The 27,882-nt window shown below is 46.5% G+C and overlaps 1 protein-coding gene across 1 annotated transcript in view; it reads right to left on the bottom strand.

Moving 5' to 3' along the window:
- SIDT1 (SID1 transmembrane family member 1) overlaps positions 1-27,882 on the bottom strand; it is a 440,759-nt gene that overhangs the window by 59,508 nt on the left and 353,369 nt on the right. The window contains exons 11-16 of the mRNA XM_086935576.1: positions 24,734-24,805; positions 20,485-20,633; positions 18,170-18,243; positions 12,713-12,779; positions 8,347-8,420; positions 7,782-7,905 (exon numbers count right to left, since the gene is read on the bottom strand). Of these exons, the coding sequence (XP_086791702.1) occupies positions 7,782-7,905; positions 8,347-8,420; positions 12,713-12,779; positions 18,170-18,243; positions 20,485-20,633; positions 24,734-24,805 (560 nt within the window). The remainder of the gene's footprint in view (positions 1-7,781; positions 7,906-8,346; positions 8,421-12,712; positions 12,780-18,169; positions 18,244-20,484; positions 20,634-24,733; positions 24,806-27,882) is intronic.

Below are 27,882 nucleotides of genomic sequence, written 5' to 3'. Positions count from 1 at the left end.
AGAGTTCAGGTTTCAAATGTTAACGTTTCTAGATTAGCATGTTCAAAGACAGGGCAAGTGATGCAGATGGCATACCAGAAAGTGACGCTTCTGCATACACTCAAAAGCAATGATTCTTTGCCTTGTTACATACAATAAGGAGAGCTAATGGTTCTTAGGACTTACATATGTATGACACTATGGGGCAGATTTACAATAAGTGACGCATTCCTGCATATCAGCAGGGATGCGCCACTTATTGTGCGCCATGACTCCACCCCCATGGATGCCCCGCATTTACAATGCGGCGCACCATGGGGCAAAAACAGCACAGATGCGTGACGCATCTATGCCGTAAAAGCGGCGCATTGCTGCCGTTGCGTTGCAAGCGCGATGCAGCTCCAGCAAGGCACTGGGGGGGCCCTATCTTGTTAATGCTTCGTCAATCCTTACGCCTTTTGACGCAGCATGGGCCCCAAAGTGACTGAGTGAAATCTTGTAGATTTCACTCAGCCACTTTTAGGAGGCGTCCCTGCACCGGAACCCCCACCCCCCTGCGCAGGAACGCCTCCTTCTGGCACAGGGCTTTGCGTCACGTTGTATGTACCCCGCACCATGGCGCTTCTTTTGCGCCGCCGCTGAGTCACAAAAGTGACACAACGGCGGCGTAAAAGGTGCGCAAGGGGCTTGTAAATCTGCCCCTATATATATATACCCATTTCTGGCACACACTATAATGGTTGTTTAAGGCCCTCACCCTCATTATAGGCCCTCGCTGCTTGCTTTGGGGTCTTTGTCAACCTTCATTGCCTTCGGCTTCAGGTTATAATGCTTTATTCGTCCATTCATTGGGCCGATTCACAGAACTAACTTAAGACAAAATCCTAAACTTACTACTTTTGGAATTCACAGAAGTTAGATTTTTGTCTTAAGTTTGTCTTAAAACAGACTTAAGACAGACTAATGACAGATTTAAGTTAGGATTTTGTCTTAAGTCTGTCTTAGTTCAACCCTCTCTCATGTGATGCTATTGGCTGTTATGTTTACCTCCAAAGCAGGGCTTGCATTGAACAGCTTGAAAGACTTCTTCACAACAATAGTTGACTCTGCCCCTCCTGCTGGCTCCCTCGTCTGAGTCCCGCTCTCGGGGGCAGATTTACAAGCCCCCTGCGCCACCAGTACGTCACTTTTCGTGACGTACTGGTGGCGCAGGGGGCTCCTCCATATTTACAAGGATAGGAAAAGCCACCCTGCGTGAAATTTCCTCTCTTTGTAAATACGGCCCCTTCACACGCAGCACTTTGCGTTGAAAGGGCGTTTCATGGTTTCTTCTTGTTTTTTCCTCTTTCAATGTGTGCTGCATTCTACAGCACGCATTGAAAGAGGAAAAAACCTTTAGTGATTGTTTTTGTGCAGGAAGGGGCCCCTTCCTGCACAAAAACAAATTCCCCATGGCGCAGGCATCTTTGCACCGACGCTTGGCAGCTGTTTGTGCGCCAGCGCAGGGGAGAGCACAGGATTGCAACATATTCTTGTAAATATGTCACATTCCTGTGCTCTGAAAGTGCTGCAGCGTTGCGCAGCCAAAAGGCTTGCGGTGCCGCGCTGCAGCACTTTCTTGTAGATTTCTAATACTCACCGTGCCTCGCCCTAACCTCTTTCCCCTGTATGCAACTTCTTCCGCCTGCTCCACACCAGCTCTTGTACCCCATCTCCCCACTTGTCCCTTCTGACACCTTCTTATTAGTATACTAATTGAAATCGTATGGGATGCACTCGCGTTTCAACATATTTAGACTTTTGGTCTAAATATGTCGAAACGCGAGTGCATCCCATACGATTTCAATTAGTATACTTCACTGTTGCCCAGCCCATGGGATAGCACCCACTTAAAACACGCATTTACTCTGTTGAAAATCATAACGATTTTACCCACCAGGTTGTAACAAACATCCATGTTCATTTGAAAAGTCTGTGTTTATTTTATTTGTTTTAGGAGACAACATTTGAGAAATACTGTTGTATATGTTTTTTACACGTTTAAGGGTTTATAATAACACCACTTCTGCTGACCGCCGAGACTGAGCATTATGTGAATTGTAGTGCGCTGACACTGTCGTAAAGCATTTGAAAGTTCACGTAAGGGTGGGCGAGGTTAATTAATGAACCAGCTGTGAAAGATTTAAGAGCTCGAACAAGAGTGCAACTTACTTTGATCTCCTATAACGTTGAGACGAAGGAGAGGTTGCTAAAGACCTGTGGCAGGTATGAGCATCGAAATGAAAGATTGAACAGTTTAGAACGCTTCAGATAAAGCTTAATTTGACGAATTTGATGAAAGTGAGGAACGGAATACTACCTAAATAAGAGTGATTACACAGCGGGTTATATTAGGACAACATAGGGGTTTTAACTGTTTGGTTAACTGGGCAATGCTTAGAGTAGTAATACGGAGGGTTAGTAAATGAAGGGTACGTCAGCATACTATCGATTATTGGATTATTATGAGCTAAGGTTATATACAATGTATGAATTTTAAAATTACTCTTGTTTGATTATTTGTAGTGACCCCTGACGAAGGGCACTGTGATGCCTGAAATGCATTGGGTTTTATTGGAATAAATACTGCCATTCATGAACTACGCTTTTGTCCTGTTCCTACAAGAGGCCATTGCGGCACAGTTGGAACAATAGAAGATTTTGAAAATTGGCGTTCACTTCCTGATGGGGACTTACACTTGAAAGAAAATGATTAAATTATGGATACTGCATGAAAATGAAAACAACTAAAATTGGATTAATTATTCGACAATGATTGCCAATGCGGCAGATTTGGCAGTGCGTTTGGTTGAGGCGACATGCGCCTCATTCCCTTTACCTTCTTATTAGTGCCACAAGGATCAGATACCTTTTTCACTTCCTAGAAAAGAAAAGTGGTCTATACTGAAAGCTCCCTTGCATTCAAAATTGTCCTTTTTTTATTTATATATGAAAAGAAGGTTGGGTGGCAATTGATTCTTCATAACAGTCTTTTCCTTCCTACTATGGTACAAAAACAAAAAAAAGGCTATAATGAAAGCTCACTGGCCACCTGGCTTTTATCTGCCATAGAGACAAAAACGAGGGGGCCTTCAATAGAGACCGCCTTTTATTTCTCTGTCTGGCCTCAGTGTGCTCACTATAGTATACTAAACCCAGATCTGTTGGCTTTGGCAGTGCTTGTTTCGAGCAAGTAGCCACTTACCACTTGCTCGGCGTTGGCTACTAGTCTGGCACATGTACCCACTTCAACGAAAAAATGTCCCTTTTGAGCTAACATTTAGTAGATTTTCTTTAAAATGTAGCACCTTTTATATAAGAAAGTGGAGATTGAACATAGTTTTTTATGCAGCCCAGAATAACCTATCAGAACCGTGCTCATGGATGCCATTTTGCAGTGGTCAGGGGTAACAACTATATCTTGCAGGAACTGTTTAACTAGCTGCACGCCACTCTACCTGTTACGTGTCAGTGAGTCCAACACAGCTCCTCCCCTAGCTGTTTTGTGAGGATGGCTTGCACTGCTACTTTGTCTGGTGTAACTATTTTGGAAAAGGAGGTGCATGTGTTTTGCTCTCCGCGTTGTACCTCTTTGTAGAGGTGGTTTTCAGAGCTGCTATGAGATCTGTCTCTTTTCTATCTGAGAGAACTGTGGGGCATATTATCAAGCCTGGGCAATACAATTATCGCCACTTTATCGGCAGGAAACTGCCGATAAAGTAGCGATAATGGGCTTGATAATATGCTCTATGGAATTCCAATCGAAGCTCATGTTAAATGTGAAGGACATCTAACATGAGCTTCGATTGGAATTCCATAGAGCATATTATCAAGCCCATTATCGCCACTTTATCGGCAGTTTCCTGTCGATGAAGCAGCGATAATTTTATCGCCCAGGCTTGATAATATGCCCCTGTGTCCTGAAGCGTGTGCACTGCCTTTTTAACTCTGCGAAGCTTGTACTGCTTCAAAAACCGCTGTGCATGATCTATGAGAAGGAAGCTTGCAATGCTGACGCACAACCGGTTCAATAAGAGGGGGCGATCACTGCTGCTGAGTGTGCTGTACTGTGTGGGGGAACCCTGTACTCCTGCTCATGCTGAACCTGTTTTGTATGTGCATGAAGTTTACAGTGCTCCTTGCGTGTACGCGTGCGAGTTTGTGTGTAAATAGGCGAGAGACTGAAGCTTGCTCTGCTGCTTCCAGACATCCTACAGTTGCCTGGGAGAGAAACTAGGGGACTGATTTATGAGGCCTTGTGACAGTTTTACGCTTCCGTTGCGTCACTTTTTTTAAAACATGCCTCCTGTTGCACCCTATTTACAAAGTGATGCATCTAAGCAGATGCGTCACTTTGTAAACCCCTGCGCTACATTATACCTGTGTCATGTAGAATGTATGCAGGGTGGGCGTTCACACGTAAGTAAGCCTCTTAGAAGTGACGCAGTGAAATCTACCAGATTTCTCTGCGCCACTTCTAGGGTGCAAATTCGTCAATATATTACGCCTGCCTCACAGCAGGCGTAAGATGAATACAGAATTAAAGGTCACAACATGATGATGCAGTCAGATACTAAAAGAGATAGAGGAAACAAAGGGAAGCTTTTGGTACGAAAACAGAGAGCTGGATTGAAGGAGATGGAAGGGAAAGAATAAAAGGGAGAGAAGAAGGAGAAAAGAAAGTTAGAGATAAAACTCAGAAAGGGAATGAAAAAGAAGGGAAGAAAAGAAGGAATTGGAAGGGAGAACTAGAAAGAGAAAGAAAATGAGATATAAAATGAAAAAGAATGTAATAGTAAATAAAAAAAATAATGAACATACTAGAAGTATGGGGTAGAAAATAATTAGAGAAAAGACAGAAATAAAGAAAGAGCTAACAAAATGAGGGGGTGAGAAAGAGCAAATCATTTTTAAAAAGGGTGAACGAGAGAGACAGTAAAAATTAACAGACAGGAAAATACTGCAACAAAGTAACCAAGAGAGACCACCACGGAAACGGAAAAAGAAAGGAAGGTCATGGGATTAGTATTGACTTCCATGATGTCACGTTATCAAGGACTGTTCAGACCCTCTCTTGATGGCCAACGAAAAGTGTTACTTGGTGCTACGCTGCGCAGTAGAGTGCACAGGAACTGTGTCAAGTGTCTGCTTGAGGGGGGTCCCTGTGAGGGGGGCAAAAAACAAAAAGAGTAAAAAAAAACTTCTTGACAATCTTGGAGCTCTTGATTGAATATGAAGATTAATATTGAAGGGATTCAAAGGCACCAAACTCTCCCTGACATCAGGGAAGAGAAAAGACCTGGTCAAGAGGATCCAGAATTAAAACCCAGTAGATGTTTCAGCTACTAGAAGTAAAAATCAGGGACAAAAATAGTAGCAATGAGGTGAAGAACATGCTGAAAAGTAAGGGAAGACTTCTGATGCCCTCCGTCCATCGCTTGGAAATGCCTTCTTATATATGGTTCAAAATGAATTGACATCACAGTAAAAGACTCTACTTCATCTTGGATTGGGACCCTGAGATAGACTCCTATAGACAGACTGGCCGCCATCTTGGAAAGGGAGGTTCATTAGGCTTGTCTATGCAACTTTCCTGAAATGTACGGCATTCGTTTGGAACACAAGGAAGAAGCCCACGTTTGTCTTACACTGACCTCCGCAGTCCTGCCACCGCCCCTAGGCCTGATGCACTGTGACCCTCACACAATAGCCCTAGAGGTGCTTTCAAGCACGAGTCTGCCAGAGCAGTCTAGGTGGCAACAACGGCACTCTTGAAAGCACTGTTTCTACTTCTGAGTGCTACATTAGGCGACTTCCAGTGAAGTCACCAGAGTAAAAGGTCTTGCTGGTACTTCTTGCGATGTCATTGGGGTCAAAGGGCAAACGATGTCAACTTCCACCATTTTGGTGCTTCAAAATCTATGAGTGTCTTTAATTACACTACAACTGATGCAAACAGCAGGTTCAGTGTAACTGAGGACAGCCACCAGGGAATATTCCAGTAGGCTTGTAGGGCAGTTGTCCTCTAACCTTTCTTACAATGTATATCTCTTCTGTGCCTGTCTTGCACCCAACACACACAGCTATTCTAATATTCCATAGACAGATCTCCAAAACAGGAAACTATTTTTTAAAGCAGAATATGTCCTTCTAATGTGCACAGGCTGCTTTATAAAATACTGGGGCATATTACCAACAACTAGCGATAATTATCGCTATGTTGGTTTAGCGGTGATATTTTTATCGCCGAACTGTGGCGATTTTTATCGCTTAGGAACCCTACTATTATCAAGGTATATCTCCTAAGCGATAAAAATCGGCCGAAATGCATGAATATCGCTGAAAAGTCAGTGATATTCATGCATTACCGAGCTAATGCTCTTAGCCATGTTATCCACCTACCATTGGATAACATGGCTAAGAACTGCTCAGGGCAGGTGTTAGCTTTTGGAGAGATTCACGCTTAGCGCGAATATCTCCCAAAGTTGGTAATAGGAGACAGCGATGTTAGCGACTGTTTCCAGTCGCTAACATCTTGGCACGCCCACTTTGCATGGCATTAGCGATAAATATCACTGACATGCAAAGCGGGGCCCAAGATGGTCGCTATCTCCTACTAGCTGTCGCTAACTGGTGTTAGCGACAGCTAGGTAATAGGGAGATAATTTTATCTCCGCTTTCTTGGCTTCTAAAGCCAAAAAAGCGGAGATAAACCCCCTTGATAATATGCCCCACTGTTTTCTGATTGGGGGTGCAAATGCTGGGATAGACGTCTGCTGCCCCTTACAGACCCTCATCGCCCCATTTGCATGTTCATTGGGCAGGTGATGTTGTGACCATGTGAGAACGGAAATTTGCCATTTTGCCTTTTACATAGGTCACATTACATATTGCATCCATGTTCACAAACCAATCGGTGTCAAATGTTCAGATGCCTGGTCTGCGAATGGGAATCATACATCAGGCTTCCTATTACCTACAGTAAGCCCTGCCTTTTGATGATCTTCTAAGGCAACACAAAAAGGAACATGTTAGCGTTGCACAGAATGAACCTGTGTTTGAAGTGATGCCTCGAGCAGTTTCAAAGCAAGATATGTTGGCAGGTGGAGGGATGAGGACATTTTTTCTCACATAGTGTACGGTATATTTGTTGCATAAACTAGTGTGATGGAATAAGGCAAATCAAACTTAGTGGAGAAACTAGACTCAGGGGTTAAGACAGCACTGGAGACTGAGGGATTCATCTACACTTTGGGAGGCTGGTCAGCAACCACCGGGGCGTCAGAAGCACACACCTGCCGCCGCAGCCACATCTTGCTCATCGAAGTTAGGTTGGCTGCATGTGGGGTGTGTTTGTATCTGGCTCTGCAGTATTACCTGTGAGTTCTAAATAAGCCCCTCCTAATCCAGAAGTAGAATTGATACTTGTATAGCGCACTACTCACCTGCAAGGGTCTCAAGGCGCTTGTACGAATACCGCTGTGGAACCCGTCCTGGCTTTCCCTGTGAGGCGTCCACTCCTGGGCACCCCCAAGGTGGAGGCCAGGCATCCTTAGCGTTGTGGGGGCCGTTGTGGAGATTAAGCAAGCTATTGCCCAGAGTTGCAGAGTGGGACCCATGATTGGAATAGGCACCGAGGCGAGAATTATCAGTTCCGTGGAATTTTGAGCCCAAGACTCGCTGAGGCGGGGAATTGAACTGCCCACCTCCCGCTCTTACGAAGCCCACACCACTCTCCCAACCCAACCACATCTGCAGCGTACCATCTCATAGCTGTCTTTGGCTTCCAAGGAGCGTCGGTGGAGGATGTCTCGACGCAGCACGATCAGCAGGAAGAGGAAGCCCAGCATGATGTGGCCCAGGTTGCTCAGAATGTTGTTGAAGGCGCTGTACACAAGAAGAAGCGTATCCAGGTTAGAGGTCATCCTGAACGCATGTTCATATCATCCATTAGGTGTTCACAACACAACAATACACAAATATTTAGACAAAAAATAGTGCAAAGAAACACCTACAGGGAGAATACCACCTCTACGTGGGAAAGATAATGTACCCCCTTTATAAGGATACTGCTAGTCAGTAAAGAGTTTTGTAACCTAAAGCCTTATAAGGGGATGGATCACTGAGGGAGGAGAAAGTGGCCAGAACCATGGACCACGTTAGTCAACCATCAACTCCACGGCATGCCTGTTTGCTCCCTTTGACCTCCTCACCATCCACTAGCACCGCTGACAGTTGATAATGTTTGATAGACAGACAGACAGACAGACAGGCAGAGCTGATACTGATCAGAAGGAAATGTACCCCAGAGTGTGCAACATGACTCACCTCAGGACCCCCAGGGGATGGGCGCACAGGAAGTTGAAATAACAGATATCCTGGTTGCCTGTGACATTCACAACCTGTAGGAGAACAAGAGGGTAGAGTTAAGATTCTAAGACCCTGATTACAGGTGTAGGTGCTATTTAGAGCATGTGTAAAATAACGATACCGCGGGGCATGGCATTTATCAGGTGTGATAAATAGTGCCTCGTACGAGTTTATGGGGGAATACCAGGCACATTTTGGTGTTTAACACAGCCAAATCCACTTGAAACAGTAAATACTGTATGATTTTTCCTGTTAAATTTCGGCAGGTTTGACCAACAAAGGCATAGGAAACCCGACTCATCTCCCCAGACCCAACTCTCAGGCCAAGAATGTATTTATTGGGGGCTGCCACACTTCCTAAAAAACCCAAAGTCTTGATAAGATTAATATACACTCACTTGTCAACATACAGTTTCCCCCCATCTGCCATGCTGGAAATGTCAGGTTCCATGCTCATCCACCTCAGAAGAACTCTTTCTATAAGCCTCAAGGGATGAACGCTGAGACTCTCATACAGGGGCGCAACTAGGCCTTAATTTCGGGGGGGGGCTAACATGGCAGAGGAAGGCTAATGTAAATCAATGGGGCGGAGCTAAAATGGCAGATAATCAGGATCGGTTAATGTTCAGGTCAAGCTGAGAAAAAATGTGGTGAATTCTGCATTTGAAACTGGACAACAATTAAAGCACACATTTTTGTTAGTTTGATGCATTGCCCCCCAAAACCCATACTCACCCTGAATCTTAAAATTACCCCTGGCACACCAAAACACATACCCACGCTGAACCCTAAAATTAACCCCCTCACACCGTAAAACCCATACCCGCCCTGAAATCTGTAATTACCCCTGGCACCCCAAAACCCATACCCATCCTATCCCTAAATTTATCCCTCCCCGGCACCCCAAAACCCATACCCACCCCACACCCTAAAATTACCCCCTGGCACCCCAATACCACCCTGAACCCTAAAATCACCCCCCTGGAGCCCCAAAACCCATACCCGCCCGGAACCTTAAATTACCCCTGGCACCCCAGAAACCATACCCATGCTGAACCATAAAGTCCCCCTTGCCCCCCAAAATCCAAAACCACCCTGAACCTTAAAATTACCCCAGGCACCCCAAAACCCATACCCATGCTGAACCATAAATTCCCATCTGGCACCCCATAACCCATACCCACCATGAACCCTAAAATAGCCCCCTGACATCCCAAACCCACACCTGCCCTAAACCCTAAAATTACCCCTGGCACTATAAAACAAATACCCACGCTGAACCCTAAAATTAATCCCATGGCACCTCAAAACCCACACCCACCCTGAACCTTACAATTACCCCTGGCACCCGAAACCCCATACCCATGCTGAACCATAAATGGCCCCCAGCAACCCATAACCCACACCCTCCCTGAGCCATAAATTCCCCACTGGCACCCCATAACCCATACCCACCCTGAACCCTAAAATTGCCCCCTGACACCCCAAAACTCACACCTGCCCTGAACCCTAAAATTACCCCAGGCACACCAAAACACATACCCGCTCAGAACCCTAAAATTACCCCCTGGCACCCCAACCCGTAACCCACCCTGAACCATAAAATTACTCACTGGCCCCCTAAAACCCACACCCACCCTGAACTCTAAAATTACCCACTAGCACCCCAAAAAAAATGAACACTACAAACTTACACTACATTTGCATATTTGGAGGGGACTGTCCTCTTTGACGTTTCTATGTATGTAAGTCAAGAACAACATTCACAGTAACCTAGATATGCAGGCAGTAGGTAATGCTGTGCTGAAAAATGCATTAAAGTTACTGGAACTTACACAAAAAACTGCTGCCTGCTCTTCTGATACTATACTGTGTAGTCTGGCTGATCAGCAGCACTGTGTCCTGGCATCCAGCCCCTCCCGAAGGTCTCACTGTGTAGATCAATGTGGGTCAAATGCACAGACAGCAGGGGGAAAGGGATGGCCAGTGCAGGTGAAGCTTTTCCTTTGTAAATTAATTCCTGCTGGCGTCATAGGGTTTGCTGTCTGTGCACTTGTATGGAATACACATCTATACAAGTGCACAGACAGCACACCCTGGGCTAAGATGCCAGCAGAAATTCCTTTACAAAGGAAAAGGATCACCTTAACTGGCCATGCCTTCCCCCTGCTGTGCACATCTTCACACCCCATGCTCACAACCCATCAAGTGCTTAGGTGAAATCCCTGCCTTCAGGCAAGCATTTCACCTCTGCGCCACTGTAAAGGAAAACAAGAGGTCAGGGCAGGGGGGTTCACACGCTGAAACTGTTCAGAGGCTCGCTGTCTGGCTCGGGCTGCTGGGCCTCTCAGAAAGCATTTAAAAAATCACTTTCTCGGATCGGATGCGCAGCCTTCTTGCACCATTTCAGTGCGTGTAATCTTAGCCCGGGCAGAGGAGGCGACGGGGGGGGGGAGGGGGGCTGAAGCCCGGTGAGCCCAATGGGTGTTGCGCGCCTGCCCTCATATAACATTTAGATCCATGAAACTGGTGCAGGAACCCACCGACATTAACTTTTCAGGTGGACAGACGGTCATGGAGGATGATGGATCTGAGGCACCGCTTTCTGGTCTCGAAACAAAAAGTATCAGTGATCCCACACAAAGTCATCCAAAATGGAATGGACCAGCCAACATCATCAAATCATCATCATTGAAGTGCACTGGCCCTACTCTCTATTAGCTGATGATTAACAAGCTCTGAACTTCCTCTCTGAGAGCAGGCCAGAACCAAAGGCTCCATCCTTGGCTGGTGTCCCCTCTCAGTGACATCTTCACCTTTCCAAACCGCCTCTTTCTTCACAGTCTGGGCGCCCCCAGGCGCCCCTGACCGTCTGCATCTTCACCGTCGGTTCTGGGCCGCCACCGGCTTCCTGTCGCTTACACCAAGACGGCCAGTCCATTGCTTATTTCCATTCTCCACTGTACAGAAATGACCCCAATGTGTCCAATCATTTTCCACAGGAATACATTTCAAAGTGACTTGCTGTCAGCAATTCTGGGGTATAGTTTCGGAGAAAAAATGGACTTTCCTTGTTTATCAGCTTCACAGTGACCTTCACACGGTGAAAATAGTGTTTGGTTCATTGTTACTGAAGGGACATCAAAGTTCGACATGTTTCCACTTTTAAATGCCATGTACTCTACCATGTGACCTATTAAAATTGAAAAGGGAGGTTTTTGACTGTCAAAAGTTGTTATTTTGACAGGTCAGACTGCAGGTTTAACCTGCAGCAGCCAGGCTTCAAAGGCAGTGTTGAAGTCATGCTTTCCATGTCACACTGGTGGATGGCACAGCGCGTCCTGCAGTCCACAGGTGTTATTTACCTTTCCATGCCCTGGGTGTATTTTTGCACCAAACACTATGAGACCTTGATAAGCTAACCAGGAATGAGTCAATGTTTACATTGTTTAGAGGTCAGAGTACATATACTGGGCACTGGGCAGCAGTGCCCCAGTGTGCAGAGTCTTAGAAACAGCAATAAAATTCAGCCTAAAGGGGGGGGGGGGGGGTGACCACACAAAAAGGGGCCTTTTCTCATACTGATGTAAAAAGAATGTTTGGGGTTCTCTGCAAATAAATATTAGTGGAAAGTGGCATGCTTTCAGGGCACATTTGTCAATACATAATTGGATTAAATGTATGTATGGGTGTTTATAAAGCACAAACTTAGCTAGGGGCTGATTCACAGAACTAACTTAAGACAAAACCCTAAACTTACTACTTCTGGTATTCACAGAAGTTAGGATTTTGTCTTAAGACAGACTTAAGACAGACTTAAGACAGAATACCAGCTTAAGTCTGTTTTAAGACAAAATCCTAACTTCTGTGAATACCAAAAGTAGTAAGTTTAGGATTTTGTCTTAAATTAGTTCTGTGAATCGGGCCCATAGTACATTCATATGTTACAATGAATTACATCTCACATTTGCAATTTAATTACTTTTCGATTTTTGATTTGCCCAGTATCACTCTATTTTGAATCAAATGATCTAGATGGGATTTAACCCGAGGTTTTCTATTGTCACAAATCTATTTCAGACTCCCACTGCCTTTCTTTGACAACAGAAGGAGCTGCATTTGATGCAGATGCCTCTTAGACGACCCCTGAAATCAAAAAGAGCAGTGACATCAATGTCAAACAGGATCATAGCCTGTCTGCTTGAAACATGTATGTTGTATAGCCAGAGCTCCAGTATGTGCACTTTCCACATAAAACCCAAACATGCTACTGCACAAGAGGTTGAACTGTAGGCACCAGATGGCTCAGGCATAGGGTACTTACCGTCTGGTAAGTAATGACTAATTGGATCACAGGGAGCGCGTAGAACACAGCAATGGTGATGATATTCCTGCGGGAGGAGAGAAAGTGGAGGCACTCAGGCACATAACGCAAAGATCAAGATGCATAAGTAACGGGCACTGACGGATCGAAGCCGTGCTAAGGACCCCTGCCCCTTGAGGACTCCAACAAGTGATCGGGTGTGGTGGGGATAGGCAGGAGAGGTTCAGCACCCTTCATCCCATTATCTTGCATGTCCCACAACTGGGAGGCAGAGACTGGAGTGGAATGAACCCTGAATTATTTCAGAAACTCACTTGACATTTTTTTCCACTTTGTCCGCCATTTTGTCTATTACTACTACTACCCGGTTTGTTCCGGAGAACAAATTGCTGATGTGCATGTCCCTCGGGGGCAGTTCATGAACAGAAATAACACAGGCAATGGTTGGAATGTTCAACACAAAAAAAGACCTGTTCTACCAACTGTATGAACTGCTATAAGCGTCCACCATACATGTATTTTGGTTTGATGAGAACCTGAGGATGCAGGCGAGAACCAGTCTGTAAACTCTCATGGTGTTACTCCCGTGAGGCACTGCCAACTTTTCTCACTCCTTTTTCTAACATTTTTTCCAAACTTTTGTCACTCTATTCCCCCTTCTTAGTGGGTTCCCTAAACACTAGAGGGTGGGACATACAGCGAGAGTCAGCACACACATCAGGTTTTTAAGAAAAGCAAGTGATTGAAGTCACCTCATGACAGACGAGATACATTGATCCACTGTCCTGCCACACAAAACTGTGTGACTTACACAATGTATGGTGGACTCTTATAGCAGTTCATCCAGTTGATAGATCAGGGGTCTTTGTTGTGTTGTTCTTTTCCACCCCCTAAGCTACTGTTTGTGTCGAATGGTTGGAATGTACCATGTTTTGACCCCTGGTACCACAGTTCTGATTCTCCTTAATTTCTCACACTACAAAGGTGTGCAATTCAAACTAAATATGTATTTTAAGGCGTGGCAGTGGGAGCTTTTCTGAGGTACAGGATATGCAGCACAGTGCAGACATTCTGGGAAGGGATTACCTGAGAAAGAAGGTTATACCAAAAAAGGCAAAACTCCTTAGCGCTCAGCAAATAAGGCAATCCAATCACAATCAGTAGTGGCTAAATCCCATTATTCTGTGAATCACTCTTGGTCTTTTTAGTAATGTTTTCCTCCTCGTCATGTATGTTTTTAACTTCACTCTAGTCCTCGCAGGCAGGTCGCTCCTCACGCTGTTGCAAGGCTCTGCCTGCATTGTTCTTGCCTAATCTTATATTTTTCCCCTGTGCCTGTACTTGCTTTCTTGCCCAGACTTGTTTTTATTCCTCTGTGACTGTACTTGTTTTCATGCCTAAACTTGTTTTTCCTTCCTGTGCCCAGTTCTCCAGCTGCCCGCCCGTTTTTCCCGCCGCTGCATCCCTGTGGGCCTGCCCCCCTGCTATCCCATTTGCCACCCCCTCCCGACTCCCAGCTGCTCCTCCCTCCCACATTCTCTCATATGGAGGCCGTGCCTAAGGCAAACCCGTCTGCGCCCGTCCGCGCCTGGACTGCGCCCAGCACCAGGACCCCAGGACCCCGCAAACACCACGGCGCTCGACACCGCTACGATGCCAGAACTCTCCACAAACTCAACACCAGACAATCACACACCTGCTTCCTTGCTGCCCGAAGCGCACTCATGGAGCTGTCACCTGCCGGAACTGCAGCTTCATAAGCATCCGCCCCACCATGCTGCCGACCAGGAAAGAACCCAACCACCTCAGATGCATCCTTCTCAACACCAGCTCCACTCGCAAACACACTGTTGAATTCTGGGACCTACTCGACTCAACCTCCCCAGATGTCGCCTTCCTGGCGGAGACCTGACTGAACCCCCCCTCGGCATCCAACATAGCCATAGCTGTCCTGGAAGTCTACAAGATCACCCACAGGGACCGCACCAACGGAGCAGGAGGAGGAATCGCCATCATCCACAGGAACACTCTCAGAGTCTCGACCAACACGACGACACCCTCAGCACCGCTGAACACCTGCACTTCCAGATCCACACCGACCCCTAAACTACTCTCAGAGGAACCCTCATCTACAGACCCCCCGGACCCTGACCACAGTTCAGCGCCTCTATCGCCGACTTCGTCAGCTCACCCGCCTTCTCCTTCTCAGACTACATCCTCCTCGGGGACCTGAACTTCCACCTCGAGAACAACAACAACACCAACTTCACCACCCTGATCGACAACCTAGCCAACCTCGGACTCAGACAACTCCTCACAACACCCACCCACTCCGCCGGTCACACGCTTGACCCCATCTTCTCAGCAAGCCCCCACATCTCCTTCAACCACACCACCAAACTCCACTGGACCGACCATCGCTGCACCCACTTCACCTTCAAGAAACCCACCACGCACAACCACACCTAACAGATGCCTTGCCGCTGCTGGAGCAAAGTCACCGAAGACCAGTTAACCACCACCCTCGCCCAGAGCCCACTCGCTGACCCCACCGACCCCGCTACCGCCACCCGCAACCTCAGACAGTAGATCAGCAACTGCGCCAACACCCTCGCCCGATCAAGAAAACCTCCAACAGTCACAGCTGGTTCACTGAAGACTTCCTGGCCTCCAAGCAAACCTGACGAAAGCTGGAGAAGATCTGGCTCCGTGAACGAACACCGGACAGCCACGCAGCCCACAAGAACGCCACCCACAGACACCATCACCTCACCAGATCCACCATAAGGGCCTCCTTCAAACACCGCCTAGACAATAACGAGCACACCAGCAAAGAGCTATTCAACATCGTGAAGGAACTCTCTAACCTCCGCTCCAACACCAACAAAATCCCACCCTCGCAAGACCTGTGCGACTCGCTGGCCACCTTCTTCCACCGCAAGATTGCAAAAAATCCACAACAGCTTCAACGCCACGACCACCCGACAACCACCGAGACCTCCGCCCCCAAAACCACTATCCGCACCAACCACCTGCTCTCCTGGACCAACATCAACAAGACGACACCATCAAGATCATGAACACCATCCAATCCAGATCTCCGTCAGACCCATGCCCACACCACATCTTCAACAAATCAAGCACAGCTATCGCACCCCATCTCCGGAAAGTCATCAACACATCCTTTGAGACAGCAGCCTTCCTGGAGAGATGGAAGCACGCCAAGATCAACGCCTTACTCAAGAACCCCAAGACAGACCCATAGGACCTCAAGAACTTACGGCCCATCTCCCTGCTCCCTTTCCCGGCAAAGGTCATCGAGAAGACCGTCAACGAACAATTGACCCGCTACCTTGAGGAGTACAACATCCTGGACCCTTCCCAGTCCGGGTTCCGCAGCAACCACAGCACTGAGACTGCCCTCATCGCCACCACCGATGACATCAAGTCCCTGCTGGACAACGGAGAAACAGCGGCCCTCATCCTCCTGGACCTGTCAGCCGCCTTCGACACGGTCTGCCACCACACACTACAAACATGCCTCCACAACGCCAGGATCCAAGAGAAGGCCCTGGACTGGACCACCTCTTTCCTCTCTGGCAGAACACAGAGCGCCCGCCTTCCCCCCTTCCGCTCCGAAGCCACCAAGATCATCTGCGGCGTACCCCAGAGCTCATCCCTCAGCCCAACTCTGTTTAACATCTACATGTCACCGCTCGCCCACGTCGCCTGTCGGCATGACCGCAACATAAACTCCTACACTGATAACACCCAGCTGATCTTCTCCCTCACCAAGGATCCCCACACCGCCAAAACCAATCTTCACGAAGAAATGAAGGCCGTCGCTGAATGAATGATGAACAGCCAACTGAAGCTGAACTCGGACAAGACGGAGGTCCTCTTCCTCTGATCCACCCCTTCGGCCTGGGACGTCTCCTGGTGGCTGACCGCACTGGGAACCACTCCAAAACCCACCGACCACGCACGCAACCATGGGGTCATCCTCGACTCCACCCTCTCCATGACTAAACAGGTCAATGCCATCTCCTCCTCCTGCTTCAACACCCTCCGCATGCTCTGCAGGATCTACAAGTGGATCCCCACTGAAACGATAAACGGTCACCCATGCCCTCGTCAGCAGCAGGTTGGACTACGGAAACGCCCTCTAAGCAGGAGCCTCGGCCAAACTCCTGAGGTGGCTCCAACGCATCCAGAACGCCTCTGAAAGCCTGATCCTCAACATCCCTCGCCGCAGCCACATCACACCCCACCTGAGAGACCTGCACTGGCTCTCGGTCAACAAGAAGATAACCTTTAAGCTCCTCACCCACGCACACAAGGCACTCCACTACAGCGGACCAATATACCTCAACGGATAACTCAGCTTCTACACCCCCACCCGCCAGCTCCGCTCCGCCGACTTTGCCCTTGCTACAGTCCCCCGCTTCCGAAGAGCGACCTCCGGCGGCAGATCGTTCTCCCACCTCGCCGCCAAGACCTGGAACACCCTCCCCATCCACCTACGGCAGACCCAAGACCTGCTGACCTTCAGAAAACTCCTCAAGACCTGGCTTTTCGAGCAGTAGCAGCATTCCCCACCTCAGCACCTTGAGACCCTCAAGGGTGAGTAGTGCGCTTTACAAATGATATGATTGATTGATTGATTGTATACCATTAACACAGTTGGGTTTATCTCCAGTTCTGTTTTTAGGCTATCCTTCATTATAATTCATATCCTTTCACCTCAACTGAAGTCAGAGGGTACTCTTGGTTCAGTCTTTTTTCAATTCCTTCATCCGCTCATTCCAAGCCGCTTTACCCACCAACACTGGCCCAGCTGATGCTCAGCCTCACACACATCAAAATAAACTACTCTCTGTCCCTCCCAAGGTTATGTCACTGCCTCCGTGTTCGCCCTCCGACTCTTTCCGCGCACTTTATTACCCCTGCCTGTGTGCTTGCAACTTGGATAGAATACTCTTCTGACACTTCTCCTCTCTACCATGTGCTGCAGGATGGAAGAGGAACCACAATACAATACAATGCAAACCAATGCAATACAATGCAATACAATGCAATGCAATGCAATACAACACAATACAATACAACTCAATGCAATGCAATGCAATTCAATGCAATGCAATGCAACGCAATGCAATACAATTCAATGAAATGCAATACAATACAACGCAATGCAATGCAATACAACACAATACAAGGCAAAGCAAAGCAATACAATGGAATGTAATGCAATGCAACGCAATAGAATACAATGTGATACAATACAACACAATACAATACAATGCAATGAAGGAATTCACCCATCTTTGAAAAATCCTACAGTGTCTTTTGACAGCCCCCTGGGGGGTCCCACCATGACCCCGGCCCCTATGCGGGAAGAGCCCACCCTTTAGGCTGAGGGACCAATGTGCTGAGCCGTGGCCACCTTGTACTTACCAGAAGTAGATTTTGTATTTTTTGCTGACAATTCGCCGGTCTTTTCTGGACAAATCTGACACATAGAGAAACGTCTAAAGTTGAGATCATAGGTGGAAAAAAAGAAATGCTTCATATTAGAGAAAGTGAAAATAAAGGAGTCATTCTGCCTCAACTAAAGCTACATTAATCAGACAGTAGAGGTTCCTTATGTGTAAAATAGAGGGAACAAAGACCAACAGGCACAGACATTCTGGCAACTCAAACATAAAGATCAAAATGTTGTTTTTAACAAAATACATTGAATCTATTAAAGGTGCAACCAATTTACTGCTCACTGGTATTATGTTTGACAAGGTGTACAACAATACAGTGTCTGCCTCGCTGGCCCATCAGGTGGCGCTGACAGACTGGAAGGGGGTGGGATAACAGTTTCCCATAGCAACAGGAAGGTGACCTGAGAGAGCATCTGGGATGGGTCTGGGACTATACCATGAGCATTGGCGAAGAAAGTACATGCCTGGCGTGTGCCTGGTGAGGGAGTCAGTTCTTCTGAGGATTGGTTGGAGTAGAAGATTTTCCTGTTCCCCGAGCAGCGTTCTCTTTGGGGGTCCCCATCTAGAATGTGTTCCTTATTGTCCAAAAAGGCCTGGTAGGACCTTAAGAGCTGCTCATGTGGAAATTAGACTCATATTGAGCCAATAGAGGTTGCTTCGTCCCCGCTGTGCTCCAGGTCCACTGTGTTGGTCTGGGTGTGTGTTGGGACTCTGCACAGCGAACGTCAGAAAGCAACTTGGCAAGCAGGTGAAGAACCATACAGGACTACTGAACACTGTGGGCCTTATTTATGAAGGCCTGCAACACTTTTACGCCTTCGTTGCGTCACTTTTTGTGACACTGCGGCGGCGTAAATAATGCTCCACATTGCACCATATTTACAAAGTGACGCATCTAAACAGCTGCATCACTTTGTAAACTCCTGAGCTACATTATACCTGATCAGGTATGATGTATGCAGCGTGGGCGTTCCCTCGCAATGAAGGGTCGTTGAAGTGGCGCAGTGAAATCAATGAGATTTCACTGTGACACTGCTAGGACACTACTGCGTCAATATCTTACACCTGCCTCACAGCGGGCGTAAGACTGACACAGGCCCTTTCACATGGGGCTAGCCCCATGTGAAAAGACACATGCTGGAGTTGTGTTTGTTTTCAGACACACCTCAGCAATGTGTCACTTTTACGCCTACAGATACATCAGAAATACTGTCGTATCTGGAACTCATTGCGACAAGGAGAGCCGTACATTAAATACGGCGCATCCATCCTGTCGCAAGCATGGCGCAGTGAAAACTGTCACATCGCTGTTTTCACACAGCAATGCAAAAGCTTTCTTAAATGACGCCCTGTATTGGTTGCGATTCTTAGTAGTTTGTGGGGATCTTCCACCTTTGCCAGTAGTCGGTGCTGTCCTAACAGGATTTAGGGCTTAGATGGTCTGCGACACAGAGTTGTAGCAGCTCACTGCTTCTTGTGTCACCCTAAATAGGGGAAGGAAGGATAGGGTATCCTGATGCGTGATACACACTCCCCATCAGAGGTCTTCTGGAATGTAATTCTATTCCTCTAGAACAGCGTAGGAACTCCTCTAGGAAGGCCACCGGACATAGGGTAGACAGAGCCTTGTGACTTAGCGTGAGGATACTAGTGAACCAAAGACACCAGCCAAAGGTCCTGCTAAGCAGAAGTACCTCGTTAGAGACCACTGATGTTTTAAAGTAAAAATCCCCTAAATCTAAGGCACATGTGGGAGCTCAAGGGCAGTCGGAGGGTCTCAATGGGCATTTTTCTAGAGAGCATGTCTATCTTTGTCCCTTATGCGAGTGCTATGTTCTACCCATATTTGTACATCCTTAAACAAAATCTTGAGATGGAGTTTGTGTTCTTTAGGTAAAGGAAGTGGTTTCTCAAATGTGCACATCTATGTGGCACCATTATGAATGAGTTACTGGGAATGCTGTTTATCCCCTTCAGAGAGATGGCTTACACAGGCAGGTGGTCGACCATACAGTGATGTGGAACTAGCCCCTTCCTTCTGGGCCCTAGCCCACCACTGGAGGGTAACAAGAGATAGAACAATACAAACAATGCCAAGAAACAAATGCACTACAAATGTTGCAACTCAAAAAGACACAACAATATGGAGTCTGCTCACCCAATGACTTTACGCTGGCATGCCACCTCAACACTCCACGGCACGCATTTCCAAGGAAAGGACAACTCTATATCTGTGCCCGAGGATTACAGTATACTTCGACCAGGAGTTGTCAAACTTACCTTAGTGCGAATAACATTCTTATCACTTTCAATCTCAGGCATAGTATCAAAGTCACTCTCCTCCTCCACTGAGCTGTCGGAGTACGTCCGTGAGCGGGGGATGCCATCCGGTGAGCAGTGCTGTCTACCCGGACTGGGACTGGACTCATCTGAAGATGAACAAGGAGGACCCTTTAGGAGTGAGACAAATCTAGACACCAGCATCTCCCTCTGGAGGTATTGTCAAAGCTTCGAAAATAACACTTACAAAAATACCACTTCCCAAATATTTGTTCTAAAAATAAATATGTTGGAAAAGGACCTCTAGCCAGAGAGTTTGTACCCCCAAAGAATATATTTCATGAAGGACAACGTTAATGGGGTTAGCTTAAGGCTTAAATGTTATGAATTAGGAGTATAGAGGTTTGGGGCTTGCGGTTATGGGTTGGGCTTAGGGATACAGCGTTAAAATTATAGGGTTAATTGTTTGGAGTGTAAGGTTAAGAGTTGCAAGCTAAGGGTTTAAGAACTTAGGGCACGATTCACAGAATGAACTTAAGACTCAATCTTAAACTTACTCCTATTTTGGTATTCACAGAATGCACTTACTACTTTTGGGATTCACAGAAGTTAGGATTTTGCCTTAAGTTTGTCTTAAGACAAACTTAAGACAGACTTAAGACAGACTTAAGACATACTTAGGTTAGGATTTTGTCTTAAGTCTGTCTTGAGTTTGTCTTAGGTTTGTCTTAAGACAAACTTAAGACAAAATCCTAACTTCTGTGAATACCAAAAGTAGTAAGTCTTAAGTTCATTCTGTGAATCAGGCCCTAAGGGTATGGTTATGGGTATAGGGATATGAGAGTAGGGACTGGGGTTAGGGGTATAGGAATAAGGGTTTACGGCATAGGATTCAAGTTTTGATGTATAACGTTATACGGTTTAGGAATGTGGTTAGTGTGCAGGAGTTAAGTATGAGGTCTTTATTTGGGGTACAGGTGTTATGAGTAATGGGTTACGAAGTTGTGTCTGGAGTTGGGGGTCTGGCTTAATGGAAAATGGAGATAGGGTAATGGTTTGGGGTGCAGAATTAAAGATTTTGGGTACAGGATTCAGAATATTGGGATTAGGTATAGGGTTATGATTACAGTTAAAAGGTGACGGGGAGGGTTAAGGATATATGGTTGAGGGTTTGGTTTAGTAATTTAAGGCTTGGTGTTAAGGGCTAGACACCATGAGTACATTGGTTTAGTCTCACTGTTTGAAATGTGTTTATGGTATATCCATCACTGTTAAAGTTATTTTTAGTCTACCTGTTGAAAATAAAAAAAGACAATGAAAGTTGTGCTTTTCACTGTAAAAAAGGACTTTATTTATTTCCATGGAACATACTATAGTTTCGAGGTGATGAAATAAGAAGTGTTAACAATGAACTAATGTTATTTATCAGTAAAGATTTTGCATGAACAAGGTACAGACTATCTGCTGCCTGGAATTATGACTGGCTAATTAAGCAAGCACTGGCAAAGCTCATAGACACACACCCACAAGCACAGTGCAAATTAAAAAAATGCATGGTTGACATAAAGAAAAAATGTGATGTCAGCGTGTCCTTTTCAGATGTAAAATAGTCCCTGAGGAGGCAGGAAACATCAAACACAAACCAGTCAACTTTTCAGGATTGAAATGAGGGCAATCCCACAAGACGCCGGAACTTGTGAGTCTTATGGCGGCTTCCTTGTGGTGAATCCTAAGAAAGCGAAGCGTTTTAATGCAGAATATGTCAACAACCACGGCTGGAACCAGGGAATGTTTGATGGACTCTTTACGTACGGGCTTCTGCGGAATCTCCCTGGAACTCGTTTGGGCTTTTAGAAGAAAATAATTGATTTTAACAAACCTTGGGTGAACAGACGGGTGTCCTCCAAAAGGGAACTCCGTGGAAGCTATATGTAAATCAGATTTGACTAAAAAATAGGGGCATATTATCAAGGGGGTTTATCTCCGCTTTTTTGGCTTTAAAAGCCAAGAAAGCGGAGATAAAATTATCTCCCTATTACCTAGCTGTCGCTAACACCAGTTAGCGACAGCTAGTAGGAGATAGCGGCCATCTTGGGCCCCATTTTGCATGTCAGTGATATTTATCACTAATGACATGCAAAGTGGGCGTGCCAAGATGTTAGCGACTGAAAACAGCCGCTAACATCGCTATCTCCTATTACCAACTTTTGGAGATATTCGCGCTAAGCGCAAATATCTCCAAAAGCTAACACCTGCCCTGAGCAGTTCTTAGCCATGTTATCCAATTTAGAGGTGGATAACATGGCTAAGAGCATTAGCTCGGTAATGCATGAATATCGCTGACTTTTCAGCGATATTCATGCATTGCGGCGATTTTTATCGCATTTGCGATAAACCTTGGTAATACCAAGGTTTATTTGCGGTGAAAATCGCCGCAGCTCAGCAGTAACTTTTTGTCTCTAACCAAGCAATAGCGATAATTATCGCTATTGCTTGGTAATATGCCCCATAGTTTCTATTACAATGGTAATGGTAGGAAATTCAAAGTTATACATCCATATTTTGTGACATCGAAACACACACTGCGCTACCTGTGGTGCAAACTGAGCTGGTCGTAAACATCCGTTCATTACATATTAATACACAGATATTGTTTTGAACCTGTAAAAATGTGATGTCATTGTGTGCTGCCAACTCGTGTATTAGTAGATAAAGGAGCTAAAGCTGCAGAATTTTACACGTTGCTCACTGCAAAGCAATAGACACCCTTGCTCTTTAACACCTGGATGTTGTGCTCTTCCTTTGCACTGTGTGATCTTCAGCAGACGGTAGCCTCCAGAGATGTTCAGCTTTGCAGCTCTGGAAACAGTTGGACAATGACCCTTTTTGACATGGTCACCCCAACGTTTTGCCTGGTGTTGACAGGAGTGCTCTGGGTTCCTTCTACCCAGGTCCCCAGTGCCAGGTCTCTATCCCTAAACTGTACAATTGTTCCCCCAATTGGCAATACTTTTAGCACCATCTGTAAGTCCTTAGTAAATGATACCCCTGGTGCCTAGGGCAGGAAAGCTAAAGAGGGTCTCTAAGGGCTGCAGCATGATTTGTGCCACCGTTAGAGACCCCGACGCACCGACATGCAAACTGCAATTGCAAGCTGCGAACATGGTGCAGAGAAAAGTGAAAACACATCATGGCACACATCCCTGTGAGCCATGCCTGAAGTATATGTAAGTAATGCCTACAGCAGGCTCTACAGCCCTAAGGCAGGGTGCACTATACTACATGTGTGGGCTTATCTGCATGAGTAAATATAGCCCTAAATGTAAATTGATACTTGTATAGCGCACTACTCACCCGCAAGGGTCTCAAGGCACTTGCACAAATACCGCTGTGGAACCCATCCTGGCTTTCCCTGTGAGGCGTCCACTCCTGGGAACCCCCAAGGTGGAGGCCAGGCACCCTTAGCGTTGTGGGGGCCGTTGTGGAGATTAAGCAAGCTATTGCCCAGAGATGCAGAGTGGGACCCATGATTGGAATAGGCACCGAGTCGAGAATTATCAGGTCCGTGGAATTTTGAGCCCAAGACCCGCCGAGGCAGAGAATTGAACCCTGGTTCCAGGATAGACCTCTGCATCAGGGTCTGCCGCTCTAACCATTGAGCCACACTTCTCCTGTGATGTCTAAGTCAATTCTTAGATATCGCAAGACAACAAAGAAGCCATTTTAAGAACATGTGCAGGACACTGGTAAAAATGAGTAATTCAGGTACATGATGGCTCACTGAAATCGATGGTTTTGGTATCAAACACCTTGTATTAATAAACCCACACTGATTCCAGTGGTGGATTGATTAATTCATGCACCCAGAGGGCACCTTAGCGGTGCCCTCTGAAAACCTACAGGCCTCTAGTGTGCTGGCTCACTGGTGTCGACCAGCCTGCCAATCAATCAATCAATCAATCCATCTGTACACAAGAACACAAGTTGACTCAAAGGCCTCATGTGGTTCAGGCAGGCGGCTACTCGGATTCCATCAGTTGCTGTTTTATTTCTGGGCAGCCTCTCAGCCCAGCACCCTACATCCATGACAGGCAGCAGGACAGAACTTGTTTGAGAAGCAAGGAGTGAATTACAGAAGCGCGTTTTCCAATCTCACAGCTTATCATTCATGAAGGCAACAGACTGCACACCCCTGCAACAGGAAGGATCATCAGATCCCATGTTTTCAGGAACATAAGGAAGTCCTCACCTATGGCTCCATAACTGCTTCCTTCGGGGGTGCCTGCGGAGATGGGGTGTGAAGCAGCCACCGTTCCAGCACCTACAACAAAAAACATGATCATGAATATAAGAATAAAAACAATATGGTTTATAGAAGATAATGTATCATCCATCCACTTGCCTTGGAAGGCTATTGAGGTTTTTATGTATTGTGTTTTTTACTATACGTCTGAACATATTGCCAAACATGCAGTTCTGTGCACTCTTAACACTTTACAGGAGGCTGCCACTGATGGCAGGGTGAGGTGGCAGGTGTAAGAGTTTGTTCATAGATGTGTGTGGTGCATGTAGAGGGGTACCAGCAAACTCTTGATGCAGGGACTGGAGAGGGAGGTCTTGAAATGAGTGACATCTTTTCTCCAGTAGAAGCTTGAGTTTCCACAACACCATCTCTGTAAAGCTACATGTGAAATCCTCTTCTAGAGAACTCTAAAGTGCAGCATTATCAGTGATCCAGTTTAACGTGCACACAGAGCCAAAGGCGCAAAATCCATAGAGGCCGATTCGCAAAAAAATGTATGAATGCGGGGAGTAGTACTACAGGAAAACTCTTCATTTATTTATATTTATTTTGTTTTCGGTTTTATACAGCGCGAACCAGACCGAGAAGGGTATCAGAACACTTTACAGTAGGAAGAATATGTTGCATGCGTGAGGATGCTGTTGAGGTGTTGAGGGGATGCTGTTGATGTGTTGAGGGGATGCTGTTGAGGTGTCGAGGGGATGCTGTTGAGGTGTTGAGGGGATGCTGTTGAGGTGTTGAGGGGATGCTGTTGAGGTGTTAAGGGGATGCTGTTGAGGTGTTAAGGGGATGCCTTTGAGGTGTTGAGGGGATGCTGTGGAGTTGTCGAGAGGATGCTGTTGAGGTGTCGAGGGGATGCTGTTGAGGTGTTGAGGGGATGCTGTTGAGGTGTTGAGGGGATGCCTTTGAGGTGTTGAGGGGATGCTGTGGAGGTGTCGATGGGATGCTGTTGAGGTGTTGAGGGGATGCTGTTGAGGTGTTGAGGGGATGCCTTTGAGGTGTTGAGGGGATGCTGTGGAGGTGTCGAGGGGATGCTGTGGAGGTGTTGAGGGGATGCTGTTGAGGTGTTGAGGGGATGCAGTTGAGGTGTTGAGGGGATGCTGTTGAGGTCTTGAGGGGATGCTGTTGAGTGGAGGTGTTGAGGGGATGCAGTTGAGGTGTTGAGGGGATGCTGTTGAGGTCTTGAGGGGATGCTGTTGAGGTGTTGAGGGGATGCTGTTGAGGTCTTGAGGGGATGCTGTTGAGGTCTTGAGGGGATGCTGTTGAGGTCTTGAGGGGATGCTGTTGAGGTGTTGAGGGGATGCTGTTGAGGAGTTGAGGGGATGCTGTTGAGGTGTTGAGGGGATGCTGTTGAGGTGTCGAGGGGCTGCTGTTGAGGTGTCGAGGGGATGCCGTTGAGGTGTTGAGGGGATGCTGTTGAGGTGTTGAGGGGATGCTGTTGAGGTGTCGAGGGGATGCTGTTGAGGTGTTGAGGGGATGCTGTTGAGGTGTTGAGGGGATGCCTTTGAGGTGTTGAGGGGATGCTGTGGAGGTGTCGAGGGGATGCTGTGGAGGTGTTGAGGGGATGCTGTTGAGGTGTTGAGGGGATGCAGTTGAGGTGTTGAGGGGATGCTGTTGAAGTCTTGAGGGGATGCTGTTGAAGTCTTGAGGGGATGCTGTTGAGGTCTTGAGGGGATGCTGTTGAGGTGTTGAGGGGATGCCTTAGGACTCCTAAATGCCTTCTGTGAATACCGAAAGTCTTACAGTTAGGATTTTTCTCAGTTTAGGAGTAGTAAAGTTAGGACTCCTGAACTGAGAAAAATCCTAACTTTAAGACTTTCGGTATTCACAGAAGGCATTTAGGAGTCCTGAAGTTAGGAGTCCTAACTTCTGTGAATACCGAAATGAGTAAGTGCCTTCTGTGAATACCACAATGGTAGTAAGTTTAGGATTTTGTCTTAAGTTAGTTCTGTGAATCGGGCCCTGAGTCTCTAGAGGTGGTCGAGGTTTGGCGAATCAGGATTGGCGAAACTGCTTTGAAGATGTGTATTCTGAGATCTTTCTTGAAAATCGTTTGGAAAGAGTTGGTTCTCACGACCGTTGTGATGTAGTTCCATATCTTGGGGGCACTGTCTGAGGAAATTGGCTTCTTGTGCGGGATATTCAGAATAGAGAATTTTCCAATCATAAAGATTCAGTACTTCTGAGTAGACGCAATCCGCCTGCGATGATTAGTTTGCTGGCCAGGTAGTTTGGGGTTTCCATGGTCAATGGCTTTGTGGATGGTGCAGGCTAGCTCGAGGAAGTTTCTGCCTTTGATCGGGAACCAATTGAAGTTTGCTTGTATGGGGATGATGTGGCCTCGCTTGTTCACTCCTAGTAGAACTGCCAAGTTTAGTGCTGCTCTTAGAGGGAGTAGGTGAGTTTTGGGTCTACCGGTTAAGAGGGCATTTCTGTAGTCAAGTTTAGAAATCACTAGAGATAAGACCAAAGTCTTGAAGTCGTCGGTTGAGATTAATTGACTTTCCGAAGAAGACTGGTTTGCTTTGGGAGCCTCTAGCTAAGTTGTTGATGTGGGTGTGGAGATTTAGGTTCCTGTCGAGGATGAAACCCATGGATTTTGTGGACTCAACAATTGAGGGCTTTCCGTCCATGAGGATCGCCAAGATTGAATGTGGGAGTTGCTGTGGAGAGGTGAGGTTAAAAGGAATTCCGTTTTCTGTGGGTTACGTTTGAGGTGTTATTGGGTCATCCAGGATTGGAGGTTTTTCAGAACAAATACCAGGGTTTTAAAGCTCTCTGGGGAGGAGATTTTCATGCAGGTTCAGGTGATATCTGTGTGTAGGTGGAATGGAATGTTCGCATTTTGCAGGAGAGTGGTTATGGGTTCATGTACAGGTTGAAGACCGAGAGAGAGAGTATGGAACCTTGGGGAACTCCTTGTTTGAGTGGTGAGGGTGTTGATATGTCGCTATCTATTTTTACGTGTTGGGTGTAGTTTGAGAGGTATAATTCGAACCTTGTTAACACCCAGCTTTCAAGACCCATTCATTCCATCAGGATTTTTATCAATGATATATAGTTGATGGTGTTGATTGCCGCAGATAGATCTAGTA

The sequence above is a fragment of the Lissotriton vulgaris genome, chromosome 8 (assembly GCF_964263255.1).
Source record: "Lissotriton vulgaris chromosome 8, aLisVul1.2, whole genome shotgun sequence".
Lineage (NCBI taxonomy): Eukaryota > Metazoa > Chordata > Amphibia > Caudata > Salamandridae > Lissotriton > Lissotriton vulgaris.
Note: the sequence above shows the minus strand (reverse complement) of the source record. Positions and strands in the feature narration are given on the sequence as shown.